This window comes from Ovis aries, chromosome 2, assembly GCF_016772045.2.
Source record: "Ovis aries strain OAR_USU_Benz2616 breed Rambouillet chromosome 2, ARS-UI_Ramb_v3.0, whole genome shotgun sequence".
NCBI classification, from domain to species: domain Eukaryota; kingdom Metazoa; phylum Chordata; class Mammalia; order Artiodactyla; family Bovidae; genus Ovis; species Ovis aries.
In genome coordinates, this window is record NC_056055.1 from 62,009,123 (window position 1) to 62,035,607 (window position 26,485).

A 26,485-nucleotide genomic window follows, 5' to 3' on the forward strand; every position below is an offset into this window, starting at 1 on the left:
CTTGCTGTCACCTTCCCTTCCACCTCCTTTGTTTCGGATATGTACCTCTTAATATGTTTTCATCATTTTGTTGTCATTTTTAAGTCAGTGAAGTAGTCTGCTAATAACTTGATATTAATAACGTCTTTATGTGGGCACTGCATCTTGGCAGGGAGCTCAGAGAATTGTGCTTCTGGGATGTCGTGAAATGTGATGGGCAGCTACGTGCCTTCTGCAACCCAGAGGTGTAATTTGTTCAGAGGAAATATATCTTTGAGGCTAATATTACCTGTCTTTCTTCAATTCCCTATATAAATATATTTGGAGATATTGCATTGATGATTGGAAGCTGTCAGGATACCATGCACGATAATGTGGTTAAAGGATATTAGGCAATCTTTTTCGAAAACCGAGAAGTCATTCTGATTAACCTGTTCAATAATAACTTTGAAGGCAATATATTCATAAGTATGTATTTATCTTCAGCCTAGTAATTAAAATGTCAATCTTCTCTGTAATTTCAGAAATCTCAGACTCCTTAAAAAGCCCTCAAGAGCCTCACCATCATTATTCAGGTAGGATGCATGTACACGTGGACATATCAATGGAACTAAATATCTGTGAGACTGCATTTGGAAACAAAAGCATTAATGAATTTGTGGTGTTGATATGGCTCCAACTTAAAAAGTTGTTTACTCTGATGAGAGCATATTCAGGTTTCTTAACTTGGGAAAACAAGTTGTTAGGATTTAAGAAGTTGTGGATTAAAAAAAAAAAAAAAAGTTTGTATTGGTAAGTTCCGAATTGTAAAAGCGAAAGATGACCTTGAGATCTGAAAATTCCTTACAAGATCAAAACCAGAGATCTTTGTGTTTTGGACTGGGGAGGAGACAGGCCTGGGGCTGGTTCTCTAAGGAGGGGTTTTGTACCCTTATTGGGCCCTCAGTGAACATAACCACTGAATGAATGCCAGCCCCACAGGGGATGTTCAACAAAGACACCTTAAGGGATGTTATTAAACAAGACATCAAGGGTCTTGACTCTCTTAAGCAACATCGCTTCACAGTGATTCAGTAGTCTTTCTTTCAAAGTGGGAATAATTGTACTTGCCCTTCCTGAGGAGCAATCTGCCAAAGGGCTAGTTGAGAATAAAGGAAACCCTTTGAAATGCAAAGTAACGTAACAACCAACTGGACTCATGCCATTGGGTGGTCTTTTGGGTATCATTGCTCTCAGCTTTGGATTAGATACTACACAAGTGAACTTTTTATACACTCTTAAAGCTGGGTACAAGAGTACAAGTGTATTGGTGTGATAATTACCATTATTATTATATCAAGGTCATGTGTTCAGGGTTTGGTATTAGGCTACCTTATCCTGAATTTTCCTCTGTAGTGAATAGTGTTTCAGTGGATTTTAGACTCCACATTCCAGGCTCTCATAAGTGGGTGTTTCAGCTCAGCAGTAATCTGTTATTTTGACTCCAGCTGTCAGCTGAAGAAAGTCTGGTGAGGAACACTGTAACTGACATTGATTCTGATCTGTTAGGATACAACTCTTAACAGGAAAATTCAGATCACTTGCTTCTAATTAAAATTAGTCTTCAGCTCTCTCTGGGAAAAGAAAATGAACTCTGAAAAATCAACAGTAGATGTCCCCACAGCCCACTGTGCACTAGATTTGATCTGGAAAAGAGAAACCAAAGAATGAAGACCACAGATTAAAATGCTCTTTAAAAGCAAGTTCCACATAGGTATGGATTAGTGTGGTATTTGCTGTTCAGGAGGGTGTAGGTGACAACCCTAGCTCAGGACTTACTAGATAATCTTATGTAATCTGTTACTAAAACTGGGATACCCTTCCTGCTTAAGGCATAGTTTATTTTAAATACTGTATTATAGATACTGTGTATGATAAAGGAACAAACAAAGGGTCTTCAAAGTAAAATATTGTAGCATTATATGAGTATATTGATGGGGGGAGTCTTTCTATAAATTCAGCCCACTGATGCGTACTTAAAATAGTAAATCTGCTTTTGTTTGCAGCCATTGAAAGGAACAATTTAATGAGGCTTTCTCAGACCATACCATTTACACCAATCCAACTGTTTGGTGAGTGCCATTTCTACCTTCTTGAGGTTGTACCAGGGCAAAGGCAAAACATCTGAGTGAATCGAACATTTTGCATAATTTTAGTTGCAGATATTCTTTTACCCATGGTCACAGTTTAGCAATATTAATTTCCTAAAATAGAAACTCTTATTAACTGGCTGGTATCTAGGCTCAAAACCTAATATACTATGGGGACAGGACTATAATGAGCAGCAGTTGAGGGAAAAAGCAATACTGTTGCACCTGGCATTCACTGATTTAAGGCTGGAAAAAGTAGAATAGAAAAGAACCAACCAGTCATACCTAATAAACAGAGGAGAAAGCATTAAATGTCAATACAGAAGAAGCTAACAGACATCTGAAGAGAAATGCTTGGTATATTGCTTTTTGTTTGTTTTGTTTCATGTAAACTAATTGCTCTTAGCTCAGAGAGCAAACGTGATTTTTAAAGGCTGGAGTAGTAAAGAAAAACAAACTCATGTTAGCCAAGGCTACCGGCATTTCTCTGTCCTGCCAGTTGACAACATAACAAGGGTCCCTGCACTGTCTTTGATCTTGATTTTCTCACATCCTTCCCATAAGGACAGATCAGGTGGCTTCTGATCGTTGACGCAAATGCCTCCTTCCACTTGTCTCCACAACTGGTTGTACAACTCAGTAGCTTTGTTCTAAATCCTCTAGGTATTTAGAACTCTAAAGAGATCTCCAATGCCATTTATCTGGGCACCAAGAATAAATATTCAAAAGGATGTTACTAAGCATTACCTAGACATGTTCTTTGGTAAGCAATTAAATGCAGGAGTGAGCAAATAGATTCTTTTCTTTGTAAACCAGTACAGTGTTTTATAAGAAAAGCCATTTGAAACTGAGGTATAAGGAGAACACAGGCCGGACAGAAGTTTTATGTAGTATGTTACCTCTGTCAGGAAGCATTGCACACTATATTAGGTGGAGTCTAGGCCCCATAAGAATGGCTCCCTGTTCAACAGCCTACAAGTGGAAGCTGCAGAGCAGTTAGAGAACATGTGGGCGTAAAATCTTTAAAGTGGGATTGGGTTTGTAACTGTGAGTCTGCTTCACATTAGCCGCATTACCATAGTTAATTTTTATAACCACCTAACAAAGTGACTCTTTCAATAACACTTCCATTTTACTGATGAGCAAAGTGAGGCTTTACATAACTTGTCCAAAGGCACAAAGAAAGGAGGGAAAGGTTCTGGGGTATGACTTTGCTTCTAACTTTAACCCGTCTCAGTGGGGTAATATCACCCCCAAGGGACCAAAAACATATTTTTATTTTCGTGTGTAAAGCACAGATACACACACACTCAGAGTTTATAAACAGATATACAGTATATCTTTGGTATTAAAATGTCAGGGAAGGGACAGTTGGGGAAAAAAAAAAAAAAAACCAGTCTAAAACAGCTCCTAAGGGGGATGATAATAAACACGGGGTTTAAACTGTCTCTTTAAGAGTACTTGCCTTTAACAAAAGAAGCACAGCCTTGATAATCTGATTTTATTTTCATCTAGCTATAATCTATAATAAGAACAACTTAATTCTTAAGTGACATCTAACACCTTGTTCATTTTTCCTCTCCCTCTTTACTGGACTCCGATACAGCCAGCTGTCTATACCTGACCCTGAACAGATGCAATTCCCATTCCCCTCTGATCCTTTGGGAAACTGAATCGATTCTTCTGAGTTGATATTTAGGAGGCCACTCATGTCACAGACATGAGTCTCATTGAACCCCTCCCCTGCATTTCTCCTTGCAGCAGGAGAAGAAGTAACAGTCTACAGGCTGGAGGAGAGTTCCCCCTTGAATCTGGATAAAAGCATGTCTTCTTGGTCCCAGCGGGGGAGATCTGCTATGATCCAGGTGTTGTCCCAAGAGGAGATGGATGGTGGCCTTCGCAAAGCCATGAGAGTCATTAGCACCTGGTCTGAGGATGACATCCTCAAGCCAGGGCAGGTTTTCATTGTGAAGTCCTTTCTTCCTGAGGTTGTGCAGACATGGCATGAAATCTTCCAGGAGAGTACTGTGCTTCATCTTTGCCTTAGGGTGAGTCAGAGACCCAGAGCCCAGATGGACAGGTTGAAGAAAGGGAATCTGGCTCTGTCCTGGTTGAAGGCCATTACTTCAACCCAAGAGATCTTGAAATTGGGGCTTCCCTGATAGCTCAGTTGGTAAAGAATCTGCCCGCAATGCAGAAAACCCTGCTTCAATTCCTGGGTTGGGAATATCCTCTGGAGAAGGGAAAAAGCTATCCACTCCAGTATTTGGAGGTGATGGTATTTTATTATTTTTAGCTTTTACTTTTGGAGTGGGTAGTGATGGAAGCTGAGTAAGGCTAAAAATCACACCTGGGAGGCCTCTAGTAATTCTGTGATCATTCATTAGCAGGCATGTGGTAGTAAACCAATATTTTTGTCAATGCTCCTTATTTTGCAGGAAATTCAACAACAAAGAGCTGCTCAAAAACTGATCTATACCTTCAACCAAGTAAAACCACAAACCATTCCTTACACTCCAAGGTGAGGAAATATTGGCACCTGGCCCTTCATCTTAAGTAGGGATTTTTGTCTATTTCATAGTACCCCTGTTGGTCCCAAGAAATACCAGACTCATGGGGAAGTTCCCCATGAGCTTAATTTTGTTTTCTTCTTTAGATCATTCTTAGAGACAGTAAAAAGAGAAGTAGACATCCCAGGGATGTTTGGTTTAAATCACTGAATTTACGTGAGGGGAAAAGAGCAGATCAAGCAGAGGCCATGACTCTCGATTATGAAAGCAGGCAGATCTTGGGTGTTGTTACTAATATCCAGAAACATTATGGCAGGAAAACACTTATATTGTAAGCATAGTTTCCTCTCCTAATTATCTTATAAAAATTAGGAACTTTAAAGGAATGAACTCTTATTACTTTCACCTGAGTGTTTCCATGCACTTGGAATCACTTAGCAACACAGATCATAGTTCAGTGCTGAGGACTTACAGTAAAGTTTTATTGTTCCATTTACAAGGAACTTCATAGAGCAAGGCAAGGAAAGTTGAATCCAGTACTCATAAAGAGTTCCTCGAAGAGCAGGGAGGTGGGTGAGCGTGGGGAAAGCTCCAAATCTTTGCATCACATTTTTTTCGGTAGAAAGGCAGGGGCTACTCAGTCAAGCTAGGACATCTCTGTTATTCTCTGTTCAGTAATATAACTCCTGCCTTTGCTGCCTGGTGCGAAAACAGTGACCTCTTTTCCCTCCTCATAGGTTCCTGGAAGTTTTCTTAATTTACTGCCATTCAGCCCAGCAGTGGTTGACCATTGAGAAGTATATGACGGGGGAGTTCCGGAAGTACAATAACAACAACGGTGATGAAATTGCCCCCAACAACACCTTGGAGGAGCTGATGTTGGCTTTCTCTCACTGGACCTATGAGTATACTCGGGGAGAGCTGCTGGTTTTAGATTTGCAAGGTGATTGATAGCTGAGGATTTGATAGAACAAGCATGAGGCAAAGTTCAGGAAACATGGACCAAGGATTGCTTTCTCCTTGTCATTGTCACCTACATTTGCCCCTAGCTCTTTCTTAAAGTCACAGTTAAGATCTTCCAGTGGAGACATTCCTTGGCAGTACGTACTTTTTTTTTTTTAATTTGAAAACAGAAGATGGTATCTGTTTTCTGAATTTATTTACTGTTTGTGGAACTGTCCTAAGTGGGTAGAATCAGGCAGGTATCCTGAGAGATCATGTGAGAACCAGGGTAGGTCATGTATGGAGTTGCTCTGTCTAGCTTTGAAACATGTTAGGGCCATTTATGTCAGAGACATTGTACAGTGATGACCAGTAGCAGATGATATAGGCAGATGATTATCAGCCTAGAACTTAAAGTTATCTAAAATGATAATCTAAAGGGGAGCATGATTTTTGTACCAGATTTCTAGTTTTATGGCTTTTCTTTGGACTTAAGTTCACAGTAATACTTAGGCATGCATTAATATGTATAGAAAAGTTACAATTCTGGTCACTTTTCATGATTTCGGGCTCAGTACTTCAGCAGTTTATAATTTAGCTTGCTCTCTTTGCTATGTACCTTGATACAGCAAAGTACAGACTTGGTCTGGGACAGGCAACACAGTGCACTGTTATTTAATGGAAGGCTTTGATCAGTGCATCTCTCTACTAGCAACACCTCACATGTGACTTATAATCCTGCAGCACGAAACAAAGTATCTCTAGCAGGCTTTCCTTGAAGGGACAGAAGGAGATATGTATTAAGGTCAAAGTTTAGTCCCTGGGCTCACTGACTGGGGCTTTGGTTTCAAATAAGGGATTTAGCCCAGGAACTTTCATAGAAGTTATCTCATTTAATCCCAGAAGCAGCACCTCGAGGTAGATATTATGGGGAATTTATGTCCTGAAAGTTTAAATAACTTGCCCAAGGTTGCACAGTTACCTAAGAGGGAGCCAGGATGCAGGCTTAAGCTGGTTTGATCATCCATGCTCTTTCTTTGTAACTGTCTGTCTTTTATTTCTTTGTAAGTTTCAGATCCATAAGAATATTACCATGTTCTGATTCCTTTTATTTATTTATTTTTTAAAAAAAATCTGGTCTCTTCCTTGTCCTCTCTGACTTTTCCATTTCTCCAGACCTGGGATTCTATGCCAAAACCAGGCTTGAAGGCTGGAGACAGATGAGATGAGCAGGCAATCCTCGTGAGATGAGCAGGCATTGTGAGCAATGTCCGCTAAGACTGCAAACCCATTTTGATTGAAATTTGTGCCGTGTGCTCAAGGATGTGTCTGTGTGTGACACATAAGTTCAAATGACACATAAGTCCTTCTGTCCTTTCATATCTGTGCTGCTCACAAGGTTGAGTTATATTTCTAACCCTCAAACACAATATTTTAAGAAGCAATATAAACAAAGTTAAAACAGTCAAGATGATTCAGTTTTAAGCCAGCAAGTACATGATCCATGTAAACCCAGCACACTGATGCCCTAGGCATCTGCTTTTGTAGCTCATGTTGGGGAAAGGTTGATTGTTTTCATCTGTACTTGAATGTCTGTGCTTTGAGGTTTGGGTGGAGATGTTTAAAAAGTAAAAAACAAACCAAAAAACAACCAAAGAAAAACTTTAAGGAATTAATGATGACTCTTCAGTGTGTTTTGTATTCCACTTGAATAGGTTTTTGTTTAATGATGTTTATGTTTGGGGATTTTTATGTCTCTTAGTAATCCAAAGTGACATTAAACAGAACAAATACTGCGTTGATAGTCTTGGGGGAAAAAAGGAATTAACTTTATTTTTTCGCTGGGCAATTATGTGAACTGCAGAAATAGGCCACTCCAAATAAACTATGTCAAAACACTGACCTTCAAAGAAGGGAAGAATGGACATCATAGAATGAGCATGAAGAAATTGAGATACTTATTGGAGTGTTTTGCCAATTGTTTAGCCCTGAATTTATGGAAGAATGTGAATCCTATAATAGTAATTATAAGCAGTTATAATACTGCTGCTACTAGCTAACATTTCCTAGTTATTTTGTGTCAAGTACTTGGCTAAAGGCTTATGTGCATTAATATATTTAACTCAAACCAGGTTGGAAAGGAAAAATGGGAGAACAGAATGTAGTCTTTAAATATGATAACAAGTTTTCAGTTCAGTTATGTTTTATATTTAATTGTGTAGTATTTCTAGTCTTTGGAGAGACAATGTGCATTGTCTGGGTGGCAGGGAGTGGAGACTGAAAGGCCAGTAGTCAGCCGCAGTTAGGAGAAGTTCTGAAGTCATGGTGCTGGGGCCGACTCCTGGCTCCACCATGAATTAGCTGCGTGACGAGAGGGCAACCACTTTGAGTTCCACTTCTTCGTTTGTAATTGGGATAAATCGTGTCATGCACTTAATTCACAGGGTTGTTCAGGGGCTGAAATGAGGCAAGTTCCCGACACAGTAAATGCAGTTGTTCTCAGGGTTAATCTCTGTGTGGCTTGTTAACATGGCAGTTACTCTTCAGTTGTGGGCAGTCTCCTCTTAACTGTGTAGTCCTGGTGGTAACTTAAAGGACATCCCAGCTTCTGCCTTTGTAGAATGAAGCCCTGATCAGCTTGTTGTGGCTCCCTCTTGCTTTGAGGGAAAGAAGGAATGAGAAATACTCTGCCCATTTATTCTTTCAGTTTCTTCTTTTCTTCTCTTTATTTTATCCCAGAGAGTGCCAGTCATAACTCAGCAGCTGCCACATCAGGCCAGGAAGCTGAATTTAGGGAGAGGCTTGACCAATTTCTTTTTTTTTCTTCTTTTTGTTATAATTAAACTTTTTTTTTTAATTGAAGGATAATTGCTGTACAATATAGTGTTGGTTTCTGCCAAACATCAACATGAAATGGCCATAGGTTTATCTATGGAGGCTTGACTAATTTCTGATCACTTGTAATGATACTGTAGTATTCCAGTCTCATTCTCTTTAAAAACCCTACATGTGAGAGCCTGAATCATCATTATTACACATGAAATCCAATATTTTATTTCCAGCAATAGGAATGAAAAACAATTGTATTTAAAATTAAAGTGGTCTGTGGCATATTTTTTTTTTAAGGCTTGACGCAAAGAACTTTGGGGGCTATTAATTTTTTATTCAACAAAGCAATTTTCAGTATAAGTCAGCCTTAACCGCAGCATCATCATGGTACATTCTGCTGCTACAAGGGCAATAACTTCTTTCCATAGACATGGAAGTTCACTGATGTATCCCAAAGCGGTTGGGATCAGAATGTAAGTCTCTGAGTTTCTCATAAGGGTGTGCTATGTGTTGCCTGTACATGGGCATATACTCTGTTAATGCCAGTAAAGAGATACCACTGGAATTTTTAGATGTTAAAATGTTTTATTTCTTTCACATTTTCCAGATATCTAGGTGTGTGGGTGGGCTTCCCTGATAGCTCAGATAGTAAAGAATCTGCCTGCCATGCAGGAGACCTGGGTTTGATCCCTGGGTTGGGAAGATCCCCTGGAGAAGGGAATGGCAACCCTCTCTAGTATTCTTGACCGGAGAATCCCATGGACATAGGAGCTTGGCAGGCTGCAGTCCATGGGGTCCCAAAGAGGTGGACATGACTGATCGACTCACATGCACACACAGTGTGTGTGGGTAGGATAGGCACCTGTGTTAAGGTTTGCCTATCAAGTGCCTCCTGGGTAGCTGGGAGAGGCGGAGTGGGCGTGGTGGCACAGCATAATTGGTTCTCTGAACTGCTTTCTGTTTTTCACTCACTGCAGTCCCCCTTCTGCCGTTCATGGGTCTCAATAGATGTGTTTAGTAGTTAAGCTTTGAGCTGTCCGATTGGGTTTTAGGGATGTAGAGGTTTATGGATGCTCTTCACCCTCAGTCTTAGAGGAGGTTCTGTTCATTAGGAAACGGTACCTCAGGAAAGTGAGATCATTAGAGCCTGGTTTTACCAGTGGTAAGAAAATAGAACTTTATTAACAAGAGCTTTTGATAGAATTGTTGTTTAGTTGCTCAGTTGTGTCTGACTCCTTTTGCGACCCCATGGACTGTAGCCCGCCAGGCTCCTCGGTCCGTGGGATTTCCCAGGCGAGAATACTGGAGTGGGTAGCCATTTCCTCCTCCAGAGGGTCTTCCTGTATCTCCTGCATTGGCCGGCAGATTCTCTACCGTTGAGCCACCAGGGAAGTCCCTTAATAGAACAAAGACAATAAAAAGAGCAATCGACATGTTTCCCCTTCTTCTGTTTTGCTAAGCAGTTAGTGTATGCTGGTTCATGTAATCTTCTCAGTAACCTACAGGATAAGGCCCATGATTATTCACACTTTCAGATGATACAACTGAGACACAGAGAGATTAAAAAATGTATCCAGATTATACAGCTAGAGGGTGATGAGGATGTGAGTGAGACCCTGACCCTTTGACTTCTTCCTATTTAACAGGCTTCAAGACTGAAAATAAATGGAAGCTGGTATGATTTTGATAGACTTTTTTCCCCCCTATGTAGTCCCCCTTTCCCCAATTCTTTCATTACTGTGCCTATCTCCAGCTTAAATTTACAATTTACTCAGACATCAGCCTAAAGCTTTCATCCTTGCTGGAAGCTGTAGGCATAAAATCAGGTCTGAGCTTAAACGTGTGAAGGATTTGTGGCCTTCAGTCTCTGTGGGTCATACATGGGATGTCTGTTTGTTTGTTTACTGCATAGTGCTGGTTATTTACTAAAATAGTTAAACAAAGTTTTTTTTTATTTACTGCATGTTTGTTATATAGTTAGGGTCCTGCTATGCTATTTCTTCTTATATCTGTAATGAGAAAACTATAAAGAGCCCATGTTCTTCCTATGACTTTTTCTTTAAAAAGGAAAGCATATTTGCATACTTCCGCGTGAGCCTATGTTTCAGACTTATTTTCCCTTTTCTATTCAGAATCAGTGCCCAGAGAGATTCTAAGCTAGGGGTTCTTAAAGGGTCCCTGGGTAGAAGTCTGAGGGTCTGTGAACTTTGATGAAAAAACAAATTAAAGTTATACCTTTACACTAACCTATAGCTGAAAGTTATCATTTCCTTCAATTATAATGGAGACAACAAACCACAGTGGGATTAGCAGTACCCATGACTGTTTGCAATAGCAGTTACAGATGTTAACATGGCAAATACAAATATTTTTCTTAAAATACAGATTGTATTTTTATTACTTGAATGTTGTAGTGTTACTAGGTTTGTGCTTGATCCTGTTAGCTAATGTGCTGATAAAGAAGCACATGTATTGCAAAACTATTTTAAAAATATTTTAATCACTGTATTTCAATATCGTGGTTTCCTTTATAATCTTACATATTCAAATTATGCATTTTAAAACATTATTCTGAGAAGGGGTTCCCTTAACTTCATCAGGCTGACAGAGTATTATGATACAAAAAAAGTTGGAACCCCAACCTTCACCCCCCCACACACTTAGAACAGGTTATTTTCCTAAGGATGTCAGTTTCTCAGGGGAATGGTCTATAAATTATAAAGATTACATTTTCCTGTGAAAGCTGTCAGCATATGGTATAGAACATGGTAAAGTATAGAACATGATAAAAACCTTTCTTTTTTAAAATAGTTGTTAGAAACATGTTTTTTAAACCAAATAGAAACACATAATAATGTTTTACATTTTATGTGATTTTAAGTAGATTTCCCAAGAGATTGGTCTCCTCCAAGCCAAGAGAACCAGTGCTGATTAGAGTATGGTCTCAGAAATTGCTGGCTTATGCCCACGTGGTGCACTCAACCCGTCTGACTGGCTCACTTGTGAAAATGCTCCCACTGGAAGTCAGTCTCACCACCACTTGCATTTAATAACAGAGATTCACTTTGATGTTGATACCTGTTTTGATAAATGTTTGTTTTAAATTACACTTACATTGTCTTTTTATGCTTTGGTGCCATTTTTTAAAGAAGTAAAATTTACTGAAGGATCACATACATTCAAGAAAGTGAACACAGCGTAAGTGTTCATCTCAAAGAATTTCCACAACTGAACACGTGTGTGTAACCAGCACCCAGATCAAGAATGTAGGCTGTTTGTATTCTTCTGTTTGTAAACGTTGTAAAAATAGCATTTGTTGTGTGTCTGTGATGGACCACAGGTGGGTATCTGCAGAACCACACAGTACCTTGCCCCTTGCTGAGCACTGATGGACTCCATCTAAAGAGACCATGGACTAGGGGGAGGGACACAGGCTTTGGCTCAGCTTGAATCCTGTTAGACCTCTTGTGGTCTATGCAACCTTTGACAAATTGCTTAATATCTTATCTTTGAACATCAGTGTACTCATTGGTAAAATAAGGCTATGAGCATACTATTACTTTTCTTTCATGATTGCCAAGAGTTAGAAAAAATAAAATTAGACTGTCTAGTGTATACGAGTGATAAATGAATGATGGATGCCATTATGAGTAACTGTGAACACATCAAAATGCACTCATTTGTAGCCTAGAGGTTTATTATAGCGTAATAGAGGGGGTTGCAGGAGATAGTGCATTAACTAAAGTTTTCAAACTTCCTTGGACAATTTTTATAGTATAGTAAATTCACATGATGTTGGATTTACCACAGTGTGGATGTAGGTTTAAAGAAAGGAAATAAAACTTGGTTTTTATTTTCTTGAATTTCTGAAAAAGTGAAACTCCCCATTTACTAAATGAATTTTCTTTTTCCTTGGAGGTGTTGGAGAAAATTTGACAGATCCATCTGTAATAAAACCTGAAGACAAACAGTAAGTTAATTTATCATTTAGAAAATTGCATTTGACACATCGTACATGATTTCTTACACATAATTTTTAAGCACTTATATATCTTGCCTAGATCCTAGGACGATTTTGAGGCAGGTTTTATCCATGTCTGTATCTATATCCCCAAATATCTGTATCCAGATATGATAAAATACAGGAAGATTTAAAATACAGTTTTGAAGAATGGATAGCTTAGGAAATGGAGGCCAAAAAATAAGCAGAATATGATTAAATCTGGAGTTGTTAGTACACAAAAATGGAAATTGTATAAAGACCAATGCTGTAGCCAGAACTTTGTTGCAAATTTGACTCTGAGTTTTCTAGTATCCCAGACAAAAGAGAAATATGGGTAAGTTCAGCCTCCATAGGCTTTGACATGAAGACAATATCATAGGAGAGACAGTTTCCTTTGTTGTCTTCAGAGTGGAGTCATTGTATTCTTGTCATGGGTCGTGTCTTCCATCACATGCCTATAACATTAAAGCTGGGGGCAGAAAGTGTGCTATTTAGTAACAGCAAATCTGTGAGAGGCCCAAACAGTGGGGCTTACATATGGCGTCATCAGATTGTCTATTAATTCAGGACGGTAAATTATACAGAGAGAGGCGTCATCTGCCTGTCCTTTAAATTCCCATGGACATTCTACCCCATGAGCAGGCTCTTGGGAGGACTTGGCAGTAAAGGATCTGAGTTGGTATTAACGGTGGAGTAAAAAGAAGTGATGATTAAGGAAAAAAGTGGTGATTAAGGATGGATCAATATAGAAAAATGACAGTGGTTTTCAAACATAAACTTGCATCATAATCACCTGGAGAGCTTGTTAAAACACACTTTGCTGCCCTTTACCTCCAGCTCTTGCCCCTGGTTTCTAATTCAGTGGGTTTGGGATGGGTTCGCATAATGTTGCAAGTTCCCAGATGATTCTAATTCTGCTGGCCTAAAGCCCACACTTTTGAGAACTGTTAGCATATGACATTTTAATTTCTTAGTTGTCCTAAGTGTCTAAACTAGGTCTGTTGGTTGTGTGTGTGTGTATGTATATATATACATATATTTATAAAAATGGGTGATTTCTATATGACAAACTCTAAAAAATTTTATTTCCCTCCCATGGACTCATATTGTAGTTATTCACTACTTTTATCCCATATTCTTTTACTGAATGATTTAATCTAAATATGGTACCATCTGTAGGTGTCTCTACAAGGAAGTACATCTTAAAGTGTATTAGCTGTTTCTTTGAATCAGGTGAGCTAGAGAAGAGAAAAGGGAGCTATATTGCTCCTCTGCACCCAAACCCCATGGTATTTGACCCTGGAGTTCATGTTGTAACCCTTAGTGTACAGAAAAAGGCTTTGCTTTTTTTTTTTTTTAGCTAAAAATATGTATTATTTCTTCAGTGGTCCTGTATGCCCAAGAGTTTGTAGTAGAAACTTTGTATAATTTTGCAGTGAAAAATTTTGCATATATAATGAATCAAATTTATGTATACTTTATGTATATCATTTATTAAATTTTGACCTTGGTATGTATATTTCATATGACCTGAATATTTCCAACTTTTCAAATTCTAAGAAGATTATATTATTCCTCTTGACAGTTGAGTATTTAATTGCATTCTATCAGCCAGTGTGTCTCAATTTCTATTAGGGTCACCTATGGGGTCGCACAGAGTTGGACACAACTGAAGCGACTTAGCAGCAGCAGCAGCAGCAGCAGCAGCAGAGAACTTTGGAAAAAAAAAAAAAAAAACAAACTGCCCAGAATTATCCTCAAGTCAGAATCTCAGGATGGGACCCTGATGTCTGTATTTTTCAAAAGTTTCCCATGTGGTTCTAATGGGCAGTCAGGATTGGGAGCCTCTGTCTTATAGCAGACTTTTTTTTTAATGACTTGAGGATGGGAACACTGGACACTGATAGGTTGGTATCACTATAGCCTGTCTGGTTTTGTGGGGTCACTTAGTTTTGGTGCAGTTATTCTTCTTCTTCATGGTGAAGATAATAAATACTATTTTCTCACAATGTGGAGAATTACATCTGATTAGTCCAATGAGGCTCACGTTTCTGGATGCCTCTTATATATTAAACTTTTGCTACATAAAGCATGGGCCAGGACCAAGAGCATCAGCATCACCCGGAAGATGGTTAGAAATGCAGCCTCTTGAGACCCTCCCTTTGTTGTTGTTCAGTCATTCAGTCGTGTCTGACTCTTTGTGACTCCATGGACTGCAGCATGCCTGGCTTCCCTGTCCTTCACCATCTCCCGGAGCTTGATCAGATTTATGTCCATTGTGTTGGTGATGCCATCCAACCGTCTCATCCTGTCATCCCCTTCTCCTCCTGCCTTCAATCTTTCCCAGCACAGGGTTTTAAAAGACTCTTGCTAGACTTCCTCAATCAAAAATCTGAATTTTCAGAAGATCTTCACGTGATTTGGTGTAAATAAAAGTTTGAGAGGGACTTCCCTGGAGATTCAGTGGTTAAAACTCCATGCTTCCACTACAGGGGGAGCGTGGGTTCCATCCCTGTTCAGGGGAACTAAGATCCTGCATGCTTCGCAGTGCAGCCTACAGCCCTCCGCCCCACCAAAAAAAAAAAAAGTTTGAGGAGCAAGTGCTGTCACGTGTTGCTTATTTTACTCTTAACAATAACCTTAGAAGGAAACGTCTTCAATCCCTGTTCACAAATGAGAAAAGTGAAGCTCAGTGGAGATGGTAACTTGCCTGTGAGCAGAAGAGGGTCAATGAAAAGGAATGATCCTCTACCAAGAGGGAAGATATTTTGTGGTGCAAATTCTGATATTGTCTCTAATGCCTGTTGTCTCATAACTTTCCCCAGCATGTGAACTTTGCCCTTGCATGCGAAGACCAAATCATTACACCTTCTTTCCCAAATCCTCTCTGGCCACTCGCCTTGGTTCCTCACTCAGGTCACTGACCCTCAGTGGAGGTTGCCTCAAGTGTTATTGGTAGTTTGGGATTGCATCTTTTTTTTTTTTTTCCCCACTTACTGCATTGATGGTTTCAGGCATTTGACAAGTATGAAATGATAATGATGAGATGTTCTTTAGTAGATCTCTCTATGTACATGGCACTAATTAGCATTTCCTCGAATGTGAAACCAAGTTACCACCTGCTTTCCTGTGCTGTGAAAAATCTGGAAAACAGTTGTATATTTTTTCAGGCATGGTTGTCTGAGACTGCAAGGCTGTAGGCATGGTGTTTTAGTTAGTGTCCCTACAACCTTCCTTCACTCTCCACTGCTCAGGGAGTGGTTGAACCCCTGATACATACATATTATAGTAATTTTGATTCTTTTGTCTTAACTTTAACAAAGCTCATAGAGGGAAATGATTTCTTTTACAGCTTTTATCTGAGAATCAGTGTTATATTTCTAAGTTGGGAACTTTCATGCTTTACTGGGGGGAAAGAAATGGCAGTGTGGAAGGCAAAAGAGTGATATATTCCAGTAGGGTCATGCCAGAGAGGCTATAAAAGGAATCCTGCAATTTTAATGACTCAAAAACCACCTTTGTTTTTCACATTATCAGCATCATAGAATTCTGGTACTAAATACTGTGTGATTCTACTTCTTTGCTACATTTGGTTTCACCTTAAAGAAGTGATGCCTTACCATGTGGACTGAAAGAGGAATAGTTAACAAAAGGCAGCTTATGCAGCCTGGTAAACACTGCAAGAGCCGTATTGTGTAAGGGCGATTGAGTGACCAGGAAAGTTAATCCTGGGTGTCTGCCCATGTCATCTTCCCAAGAGGTTTCCTCCACCTACCCGCCTCAGAGCAAAGAGGCAATCTGAGATCAAACTGACATCAGCCCTCGTTCTGAGCTTGGCACATCTTCAGAGCAGCTACTGTTATTCTGCCAAAAGGAAGTGGAAATTGAGATAAATGTTTCAATACTCAGATGGAAAAAAAAAGTCCATTTTTACACCACGTCCCTTTTGAAAAACCACATTCCTTAGAAGCAAAGTTTATTGTTTCCTTTTGTGATAGTTTGCTTTTCTTTTTTCTTAAGACGTGGTATTTAAGAGCGGTAATTGAGTTCAGATTTTAAAATGTGCTGTTTTCCGCTCAGCATGTCATTAAAATAAAATATTAGCTTTCATAAAGTTTCTTTGGAGGTATTCCTGGTGTGCTGTGTTCCATGGTGTATAGCATGTCAGTCCAAGAATGATAGTTGTATATGATCTAATAACGGGTAAACTTTGACCCTGGAATCTATTATAATTTTATAATATTATGAGAATCTATAATAGATCACTTTTAGAGTGTTCAAAATGTTCCTAATATATATGATTCTGTTTGTAATTTTGTCAGCTAAGTTTACTTCCACAAAATCATTTTCTCCTAGTTGTCACGTCTTTTCACTAAGAGCCCAGAAAACTGCCGTAGCCGTTTGCAGAGGAGAAGGAGCTATCGAGAGAGCCATGCATCCTGGGTGTCGGGTTTTGTTGGGCTTTGTGTTTGAGGACATTAATTATGGTCAGAACAGTATTTGGGTTTGAAACAATGCACATCAGTCTTTTCAGGAGGGGTGCTCCAATAGCAAATTTATTTTATCGCATACTTACCTTTTGGGTTTTCTAGTAGAACAGTTGGTAGTGAATGTCATTCTCTCACCCCATATGCATGAGAAAGGGTCTCACTGTATTTTGTTTTACTGTGGTACATAGAAAATTCACTTTTCTATCAGATTAGTGTGGAAATGAGTTTCACAGTAGGTCTTGGAGTTGGGTACAAAGATTGAAGTGCATTTGAATTTTAAATGTGCAGACCTAACATTGTTGCTTCCCCAAAGTGCTCTGTTCTTTGTTGGCTCCTTCAAGTTTACTGGGTTACTATGGGATACTGTTCAGTATCGGAGAGAATCCTAGTTGAGCTCCTTTTTCTTAGCTGTGATCTAATTGATATTCTGATATTTCCTCTAGATCAAGAGGAATGGTGTTTGGACCAGCCAATTTAGGGGAAGATGCAATTAGAAACTTCATTGCAAAACATCGTTGCAACCCCTGCTGCCGGAAGCTCAAACTCCCGGGTATGCCCCAAACAATTCTATTTTTCTCTAAGTAAATCTCTCATTGAGCAACAGCCATTGTAACCTGGGATGGAGTAGAAAATCTTAATCACTTTTTTATCTCATTCGCAGTCGAGGCCTGACTTTCTGACTGCAAATTTTTCAAGTCTCTAAAGGGATTAAAAGGACAGAGATTTACTTCAGGTTCTGCCAAAATGTGATAAAACAACATCAGGCCCAATGCTTGTCACAGTCTCTCTAAGGGAAACGTTCCACCTACTTAATTGGGGGTAAAATTGGATGGAGGCAGATTCCCCCCACCGCGCCCCCACCCCTTGGATCTTGTGTGATGCCCGCAGTATTTCTATTCTGTTCCTATTTACTCATTGGACATTTGGGAGGCTGGGGCATGGAAGGAAGCACCAGCTATCAATTAAAGTAGTGCTTTTTATGATAAAAACCTACCCCTGTCAACATATATTACAAGATATGTTTTTAAAATCTGATTTGATAGTGTGACATGCTTTCTCTAAGACTAGTAGACTTAGCACAGAAAAATATTCCTAACATAAAAGGCAACAGCCAGAGGTCTGTGGGCCCCAAGTTGACAGCCCCAGCTCTATCGCATTCTTTCCTCTTATCTCAGAAGGGACGCTTTATGTCTGTCTCAGCTCATTCCCTGTTTCTCTAAGGTTGTACCACACTTGTCCTTAAAATGGAATTTCACATCTTTTAAGCTGAGTAGCCCTTCCAGCCTTATCATAAGTGATTGAACCCCAAATTGGGAATCAGTAAAAGATCAACATCCGTTGTAACTTGGGATGAAGTAGGTGAAAATTTACAGCAAAGAAAGGCCATTTCTAATCTTGTTGGAGCTGAAGGTAGGAGTTGCTCCTATGGGCACGATGCCGCAGGAGACAGGGATGGGACAGCTTCCAGTTCCAGCAGGGAGTAGCTTGTCAGCTGGGGAAGTTGTGGTGGGGATGTCAGACTCGAGTGGTACCGAGAGTGGGGTCTTGCTGTCATCTGGTGGCTGCCCAGGACTCCTCACAAACCATACAGTGGAAGTGGGCAAAGAGAACAGTCCTTGGCACATTGGCTGAGCTGCCTATTGACCTCCTGTCTGACTACAAATAGTCCAGGAAGGAGCGGGGCCTGGACTGAGCCACATCCAAGCCTCCAGGTAAGGGTCCTCCTGGAGGCAGGAGCTGACACGTATCTCCCAGCCTATGATCGCAGGCCAGAATCCAGCTTATTAACTCAGCGTCCTCAGGTGCTGACCTCTTCCCACCTCTGATTCATTGTTTCCTGGGCAGGACCACTTCTTGTTCTTGAGGACACAGGGGCTATATCTGATCAGCCAGGATTAAGGGAAACTTTAGGTGTAATTCACTGCTTCCCTCCAGTCACCTCTTCTGTAGGATTAAGATTCCTCCATCCCCTTCCTTCTTGCCTTTCCCTACCATGGTGGCTTTTGAATCATTCAAGAATTCCTCCATTTCTAGATCTAATCCTTATTTCCTTTCAAAACCTTAGTTAACACATTTAAATGGAAATAAGAAATATCCTCATTTACTCGAACATTTGGTAATTTGAATTTAAAAAAGCTTAGCTCAGAAAACAGGAGTAGGGGTGATTTTTCTTTGTGTTTATATTTTACTTTTTTTTTTTTTTAAGAGAAGTCATCTCAGAAAGTGTATAAGAGCATGGGGTCCATAGGTTGAGCTCACATCCCAGAAATGCTTTGTACTAATTTTGTGACTTTGGGCCTCATTCTCATCCATGAGCTGGGAATGATAGCACCTACCTCATAAAAGTGGTGTAAGGATTGAAGAAACTTAATAAGTGTTGGCTATTATCAAACTATAGTATGTATTAGTTTTATGTCCAGATAGTGGCCATTTAATATTAAAAAATTATAAAGGAATTTATGTTTAAGCTTAACAAATTTAATCAACATGGTATACCGTGATATCCAAACATTTAAAGCTCATTGTCCTCCTTAAGTTCTCCCCAAGGGTTGCCCTTGTTAATGATTTCTTTAGGTAATTTCCCTGCTGAACTAAAGAAGGAGGCTTCAGGAAGCAGAGGATTTGGTCACTGGACAATGCTTTTAGAGGTTCAGCCAAACCTGAGGTACATTTTTGTTGCAGAAAACTGACCACTGATGTCTCAAGTCCACCATTCTGACTGGACAGTCTGATTCTGCCATCATTCAACAGTGAAAATGCCCTGTTTCTAGTATGGCCTCACTTAGCTCTGGCCAGGTCACGTCTCAAGGGCACTATGTATTGAGCCAAGCAACCGAGTCTTGCCACAGTGAACACAGCCTTGGGGAGTTAAATACATGTGTACCTGGTGGGGTATACCTTGAACAGGGTTGAGGGTTTGAGTTTCACACATCAGAGGGAGCAGAGTCTTCTCTGAGCACTTGGCCTAAAGTCCAGTCTATCTGAACATCATGTTCTTAAGGTTTCCCTATCACTGTCTTAACTGTCTTCCTTGCAGACTTAAAAAGAAATGACTACTCTCCTGGAAGGATAAATTCTGCCTTTGGACTTGAAATCAAAATAGAACCAGCTGAGGAGATTCCAGAGGGGGAAGAGGGTAGTAATTCTCCAGAAGACCTCACACGATTGTAAAACAAACAAACAAACAAAAAACCAAAAAACAGAAAACAAAAAAACAGAAGTAAGAAGATGACAGCCTTTGCCCTGCCTTCCATGAACTCTATGGTAACATAGATTGGTGATATAACATTGATGATGTCAGAGCCTCTGCCAGAATGGCCTTATCCCAAGGGCCTTCTGGGACGTGCCTTCTGAGTCTCAGGTCTCTCTTGCCCAAGGACTTCCCTGTTGTTTGATGAATGGGTTTTCCTAGATATTGACCCTTGTGCAGGGTGCTTTGCATGTGCAGGGTTCATCACGCTCAAGTGGCACAGGAAGACATTTGCATGAATCAGCTGGGAAAGCTGCTCCTTCATACCTCATTCCTTGGTGCAGAATGCTGGGCACTTAAAGAACCAGGCAGATTAATTTATTTTCTCACTCTGTGCAGACTCTAACTTCCACTGCTATTCATCACCTAACTCCCATATTGTATTGATGTATATAGTTGTACATAAAAAAGTCACTTGACTTTCTCCTCTCTCCTTTCCAGCAACATAGGGCTTTATATGGTGGCAGAAAGGAAAACAATGGAGAGAAGGTGTATTTGCACAGACTGGAGGACGCTCCTGCACAAACTAGTCAGCGAAAAGTAGCATCCTAGTGACATCTACTGGGTTTGAGTATCATCAGTGGATCATATGATCACTGGGCATTTCAGGTTTCTCTAGAAGAGAGGAAAGGGAAATCGAAGACAAATGCCCTAGCATTTTCTTTTTTAAAGAGAACAAGGATATATAAAACTAGCAATTATTAAGAAATGTTTTCCCTTCCCTTAAGCTCAGGGACACTATTGGTTAGAGAGTTGAGGAAGCCAACCTCTTAAGAATTACTCCCTTTTTCAAAGCTGGGTATATAATATTACAAGCTGAATTACTCTATGTCAGGTCATATAAGTAAAGATGGGGTTTCTGAATGAAAACATGCTTTGAAAATTTTGATTCATTGCAGTGCAGAGTTCTAGTGGCTTCAAGAGTTGCTGGAGTGTATAGTTTAAGTATGGCCTGAGCACATGTGATCAGTTTCAGAAACCTGAAGAAAGGGTCCCTGGAAGCCACACTGTACAACATGTTTGGGGGATCAGTCATCCCTCTTTCACACTTATCAAGGGTCACCCTACCTCAGAACAAGCACAAACTGTTCACCCAAGGAGGACTTGAAGGGCTGGGTACCTTCCCCCCAACTCCCCTCATCTCCTTGCCTCATTAAAAAGCATTCCAATCTATCAGCAACAAGCCTCCTGGGGCTTGAAATTTTCACCTTATCTTTACCATTAGCCCTTGCATTAGCTGGCTTCCTTTCAAATCAGTGCTCCTGTATTCTTAGGTTATTCTCTGGGGGAAATGTTGCCCAAAGGTAGGGGGATGGAAAGCCAAGGATTTGGTTTGCCAAGGATAGTGTATGATTTTTGTGAGATGCATGATGACTGATTTACAGCCCTTTTTCTTTGGTCTTGGGATGGTGGGAGGTGGGAAATTTGGGTGATTTCTTGATTGGCAATGAGGATAAATTGTTAATGCTTTTTCAGAGCTTAACTGCTTTATCCTGTTCTGCAAATCAGTAAGAGATCTGTTGGTACTTCAGACCATGTTGAACTATGGAAAGAGGCAATTTTCCTATCCAAGGCCACACTAGAAAGCATTAATTCATTGGTCAAATATTTGTTACCTGGAATGGAACTTGAAAAAATACATTTTGATTTTTCTTTTCTGTGTTGTGGTTTTGTGTCTCTCTTTTTAAGAAAATATCACCAGAATAACAGTTTTAAAAAGATGAAACACTGGGCAAAGGTCACCGTGGGAGAGCCGACAGGAAAATACCAATGTGATAATCATGACTTTGATTCATGACCACAAATGAATGAATTCATTCATTTGGTTAATTTTATTCAACAAGTATTTATTAAGTGCCTTCTCTGTAATGTGTAAGAGATGAGGGTGTGGTGCATGTAACATTTCTTTGCCCTTAAAAAATGGCATGTCTTATATTTCTTTTTGGGTTGTTGTTCCAAGTTTGGATTTCTGGTGAGTGCTGAAAAATTTGACTTTTGGGGGAATGTTGAACACAGAGATGTGTCCCGTATTCTATCTGCCAGTGAGCAGTACATTTAGACTGGTATATGAGAATTAAGGCAAATGACATAGCTGGGATGGTTTTAGGAACCACTGAGGAAAAATGGACTGCATCATCCTTATAGGAGCCCTAAGCCCATCTCACAGATGGCATCTGAATCTGGGGACCAGAGAAACAGCTACGTTCCTGGGAGCCCTTCCTGAAGGCGTCCTGAGCACGGGCATTCCCTTCTTGGGGCTGTGTGTTCCTGGGGTAACTTCACCCCATGACATCTTAAAGCTTCTAGTAACAACTCTGGGCGAATGAGATCAAATATAGTTTTGGGTCTTTCTCACCATGCTATTTTCTGTGGCTCTGCAAAACAACTTCTGGGTGACTAAAACTTCCCTGCTGCTGCTGCTAAGTCACTTCAGTCCTGTCCGACTCTGTGCGACCCCATAGATGGCAGCTCACCAGGCTCCCCCGTCCCTGGGATTCTCAAGGCAAGAACACTGGAGTGGGTTGCCATTTCCTTCTCCAATGCATGCAAGTGAAAAGTGAAAGGGAAGTTGCTCAGTCGTGTCCGACTCTTCGTGACCCCATGGACCACAGCCCACCAGACTCCCCCGTCTGTGGGATTCTCCAGGCAAGAGTACTGGAGTGGGATGCCATCGCCTTCTCCAAAAACTTCCCTAACAACAATTTAATGAAAAGTTGAAAAAAAAAAAAAGTTTTGTTGTTGCTGTTGTTTGTTATTGTTTTAGATGAAATGGGTCACTCACACTCTAGAAGTCATGTCATAGATGCTCCCGTCATGGCTTGCAGCCTTTCTCCATCAGCCACCGGCATCTACCACAAAGCTTGGCATGTAATAAGCGTTCAACTTTATTTGTTGAAAGAAATAATAAAACCTTCACATGATAATGGATTTCATTTACTAGTTAACAAATCAGATTTGCATTTTTAATCTAGAAGGGAATGATTACCAATTCCTTAAGACCCAACACAATTCTTTTGATCTCTCTCTGTTTTAATTTTCCAGGAAATAGCTTTTAACAACCTACACCTTGTCTATTGAATTCTCAACCAGTTCTTGCCCTTATCGTCATGGCAATAATACCAGAGTACCATCCTTCTTACTGGTGACTATTGAAATGAGATGATAACTTCCCAGAAACTGCCTAGAAATAATCATCACTTTATTACCCTTTGAAAAGAAGATTGATAGAAAAGTCATTTGAAAGATGGTTCATTACCATGCCCTAGTACGATTTCTTTACTCACATCTCTCCAAAGCATGAGAAAGGAAGGATTATTCTCTGAGGTCGGAATTTGAAGGCTGTGTGTTTGCCTCTTTGAAGTCTTGGTATTTAATTTTCTGTAGTCATTTCTTGGGCAATTTTCTAAGAAACTAGTTGAAGCTAATTTATCATAAGTTAAAGTCAAATGACAGAAAAGATTTTTTTCCCCCTTAACAGCATTTTATTCCACAGAGGTTAGCTTCTGAAGGAAAATGAGACTTAAATAGCATTTCAAATCTCTAGCCACATGGGTGGGTACACAGAATAGAAAGGGTTCTGGAAGCCACACTGATTTTTTTATTTAGCACAGTTATTATTTTGTGAGTTTTCTTCCTAGACCTTGATGTACAGATAAAGTATATTTTAGTGAAATGCCCTCCTGAAAATAATTAGTGAAGTTGCTTAATTTTTCAAAAGGAACTTTAAGTCCTCAAGGGATAACAACCCTTGATCTCTAGCATTGGCAGATTTGGTTTAATTTTATATATTTCTTTTAACCTTTCTTTTAGTCCCTAACTCTGAAATGAGGATGAGATACTTACCTTTTCAAACAAAGGTGAACAATAATGAGAGAGCATTTATAAAGTCCTTTGAGAATCTCATTTAAAAGCCTTCTTGTGAGCGTGGGATCCAGTTCAATAAATAATAAGGGGCTTTCATTTTTGATATTATGTGATCATTATTTAATGTTTACAGAGGATGCTCAGTGGACTTGTTCTAGTATAAACACAAAAGTGGTTTCTGCTGTTTCTCTTTCCAAGGGGAAAAAGCTCATTGCTCCCTTTTTATTTTCAAGCTTAATTAAGTGGTTCAAAATCATGATGTTCACCATTTCACAGTGTCTCCTACTTATTTTCTTTTTGATGGATTTGGGTTTATGTAGCCAAAGTCTTTGGCCACCTTCTGCCCAAAGAAAGCCCCCCCAGGATAAGTAAAGCCCAAATCTGGTACCATCATTGATGATATTTTTAGGAATGAAAAAAGAGCAGGTTTAGAATCTTGGTATTTGTAAGGCCTGATGTTTTATAAAAGATTTAATTAATGCTGATTTAGATTTTGTCAGTATAGGGCTGTTTAGTAATAGGAGAATTCTGGCCTATGGCTTGTACATCTTTTAGTAACTAACTTTCTTCAGCATTCTCATCTTCCCCTAGTGGTTTTGTTCATTTGTTTGTTTCCCTTTGAACCTTTAAAAATTCCATCTGCTACTAATAGTCAGAAAATTCATGCAATTGTTATGGTAGAAAACCTTTGGCTAATGACTGTCCAAATGTGGACATAATAATAACTGCCTTTCATTGGAGGAATTTGGTGGGAATCATCATTGGTGTCATGTGACTGCACTTTGGCTTGTAATGAATCTCTTTCTCTGTTCCATATTGGTCTCCAATAAGAGGTCACAGAACCTCAGGATGCTTTCGTAACCCAAAGAAATCCTTGGTATGTATTCTGGGTTGAATCGTGTCTCCCCAAAGTTCACGTGTGGAAATCCTAACCCCAAGTACCTTGGAATAGAATTGTATTTGGAAATAAGGTATTTACAGAGGTAATAAAGTTTAAGTGGATCATTAGGGTGGACTCTGACTCAGTATTACTGTTGTCCTTATAAGAAGAGGAGATTAAGACAGAGACACACTGAAAGTGAAGACCAGGTGAAGACAGAGAGAATGCATCATCTGCAAACCAACCAAGGTGAGAGTCCTCGGAGGAGACCACTCACACTCACATCTTGGACTCGCAGCTTCCTGAACGGGAGGAAAGAAATTTCTCTTGTTTAAGTCACCCAGTCGTTCTGCTTCATCATGGCAGCCCTAGGAAATTGTTACATTGTTGCCATGCTTTGGACTTGCCTATGCAGGAGGAGAAGGGGACGACAGAGGATGAGATGGCTGGATGGCATCACTGACTCGATGGACGTGAGTCTGGGTGAACTCCAAGGGTTGGTGATGGACAGGGAGGCCTGGCGTGCTGCGATTCATGTGGTCGCAAAGAGTCGGACATGACTGGGCGACTGAACTGAACTGAACTGATGTCACCCTGGAATTTGGTAGAAAGGGACTTGGGGAGAAGAGAGGAGGGCAACAGCAACGGAGAGGAGGATATGACCACTGACCATTTTTTGCAGCAGAGGATAGAGAGTATCACAGATGGCAGGACTGGTGAGTCATTTTCTTGAGAGAGTAGAGACTGATGTGTTCTGGAGATCATCCGAGTGTTACAGATGAAAACAAACATTGGCTGGGCTTCATGAGATGAGATATTTGTCTACTGCTTAAAGGCTTCTGGAGACATCTTGGGGGACTGGAAAAGAAGTTTGGACTACAATGTAGACCTTAGTTTTCTACAACTGGTCAGTACATATCCTGTTTAAGAAATACTTACTGAGCCTTACCATGTGTTATGTCCTGACCCTAACGTTAGACTTGTTAAATAAGATCTGTTTCTGTCTTTGAGGGTCTCCAAGACAATTAAGGGGTTTACAGTATACTGATTTGTCATTGCCCACAATAATAATGGTTATAATGATAACTTTTAAATATTATTATAAGGCAGTGGGTGTTGAACACTCATTATATTCTAGGCATTGTGCTAAATGCCCATTACAAAGATTTGAAAAAGCTGCTTATAAGTTAGGCAGCTTAGTTAAGTCAGCTACCCAAGGGGGAGCCAGAATTTAAAGCTCCATCCAATCAATGGCATAGATGCTAGGCAGTACTAACCAGCACACTCAGAATTACTAGCGCCTGAATCCCTATGATGGTTTGAAACATAGATTTGAAAGTTAGGACTTAACTTAGACCACTGGATGAGAAGCTCCAAACTGTCACCTGTGGAATGTTACCTTGTGTCCTCTCCATATAGGTCGTTGTCAAGGAAATCTTCCCCACACAGTTAATGGCCATTTATAACCTGTGAGCCCATGTGAAAGCCATTCCCTCCTGACATCATCACAAGGTAAGTGCAGGCTGACCAGTGGCTTCTTTTTTGAATCTGGCATTGTGTCTGCCAATGGATTTTTCTGTTTCCACTGCATTTCTGTCCTGTTTATGTC

At 40.0% G+C, this 26,485-nt stretch overlaps 1 protein-coding gene across 4 annotated transcripts in view; it reads left to right on the forward strand.

Moving 5' to 3' along the window:
- The window catches only part of TRPM6 (transient receptor potential cation channel subfamily M member 6), a 166,352-nt gene extending 144,562 nt beyond the window's left edge, over window positions 1-21,790 (forward strand). For all 4 annotated transcript variants that reach the window (XM_042243344.1, XM_060409361.1, XM_060409360.1 and 1 more), the window contains 8 exons: window positions 504-554; window positions 2,025-2,090; window positions 3,870-4,156; window positions 4,547-4,629; window positions 5,356-5,561; window positions 12,308-12,359; window positions 17,326-17,432; window positions 19,920-21,790. In XM_042243344.1, coding sequence (XP_042099278.1) covers window positions 504-554; window positions 2,025-2,090; window positions 3,870-4,156; window positions 4,547-4,629; window positions 5,356-5,561; window positions 12,308-12,359; window positions 17,326-17,432; window positions 19,920-20,053 — 986 coding nt within the window. In that variant the 3' untranslated portion in view covers window positions 20,054-21,790. The remainder of the gene's footprint in view (window positions 1-503; window positions 555-2,024; window positions 2,091-3,869; window positions 4,157-4,546; window positions 4,630-5,355; window positions 5,562-12,307; window positions 12,360-17,325; window positions 17,433-19,919) is intronic.
- Window positions 21,791-26,485: the final 4,695 nt, after the last annotated feature.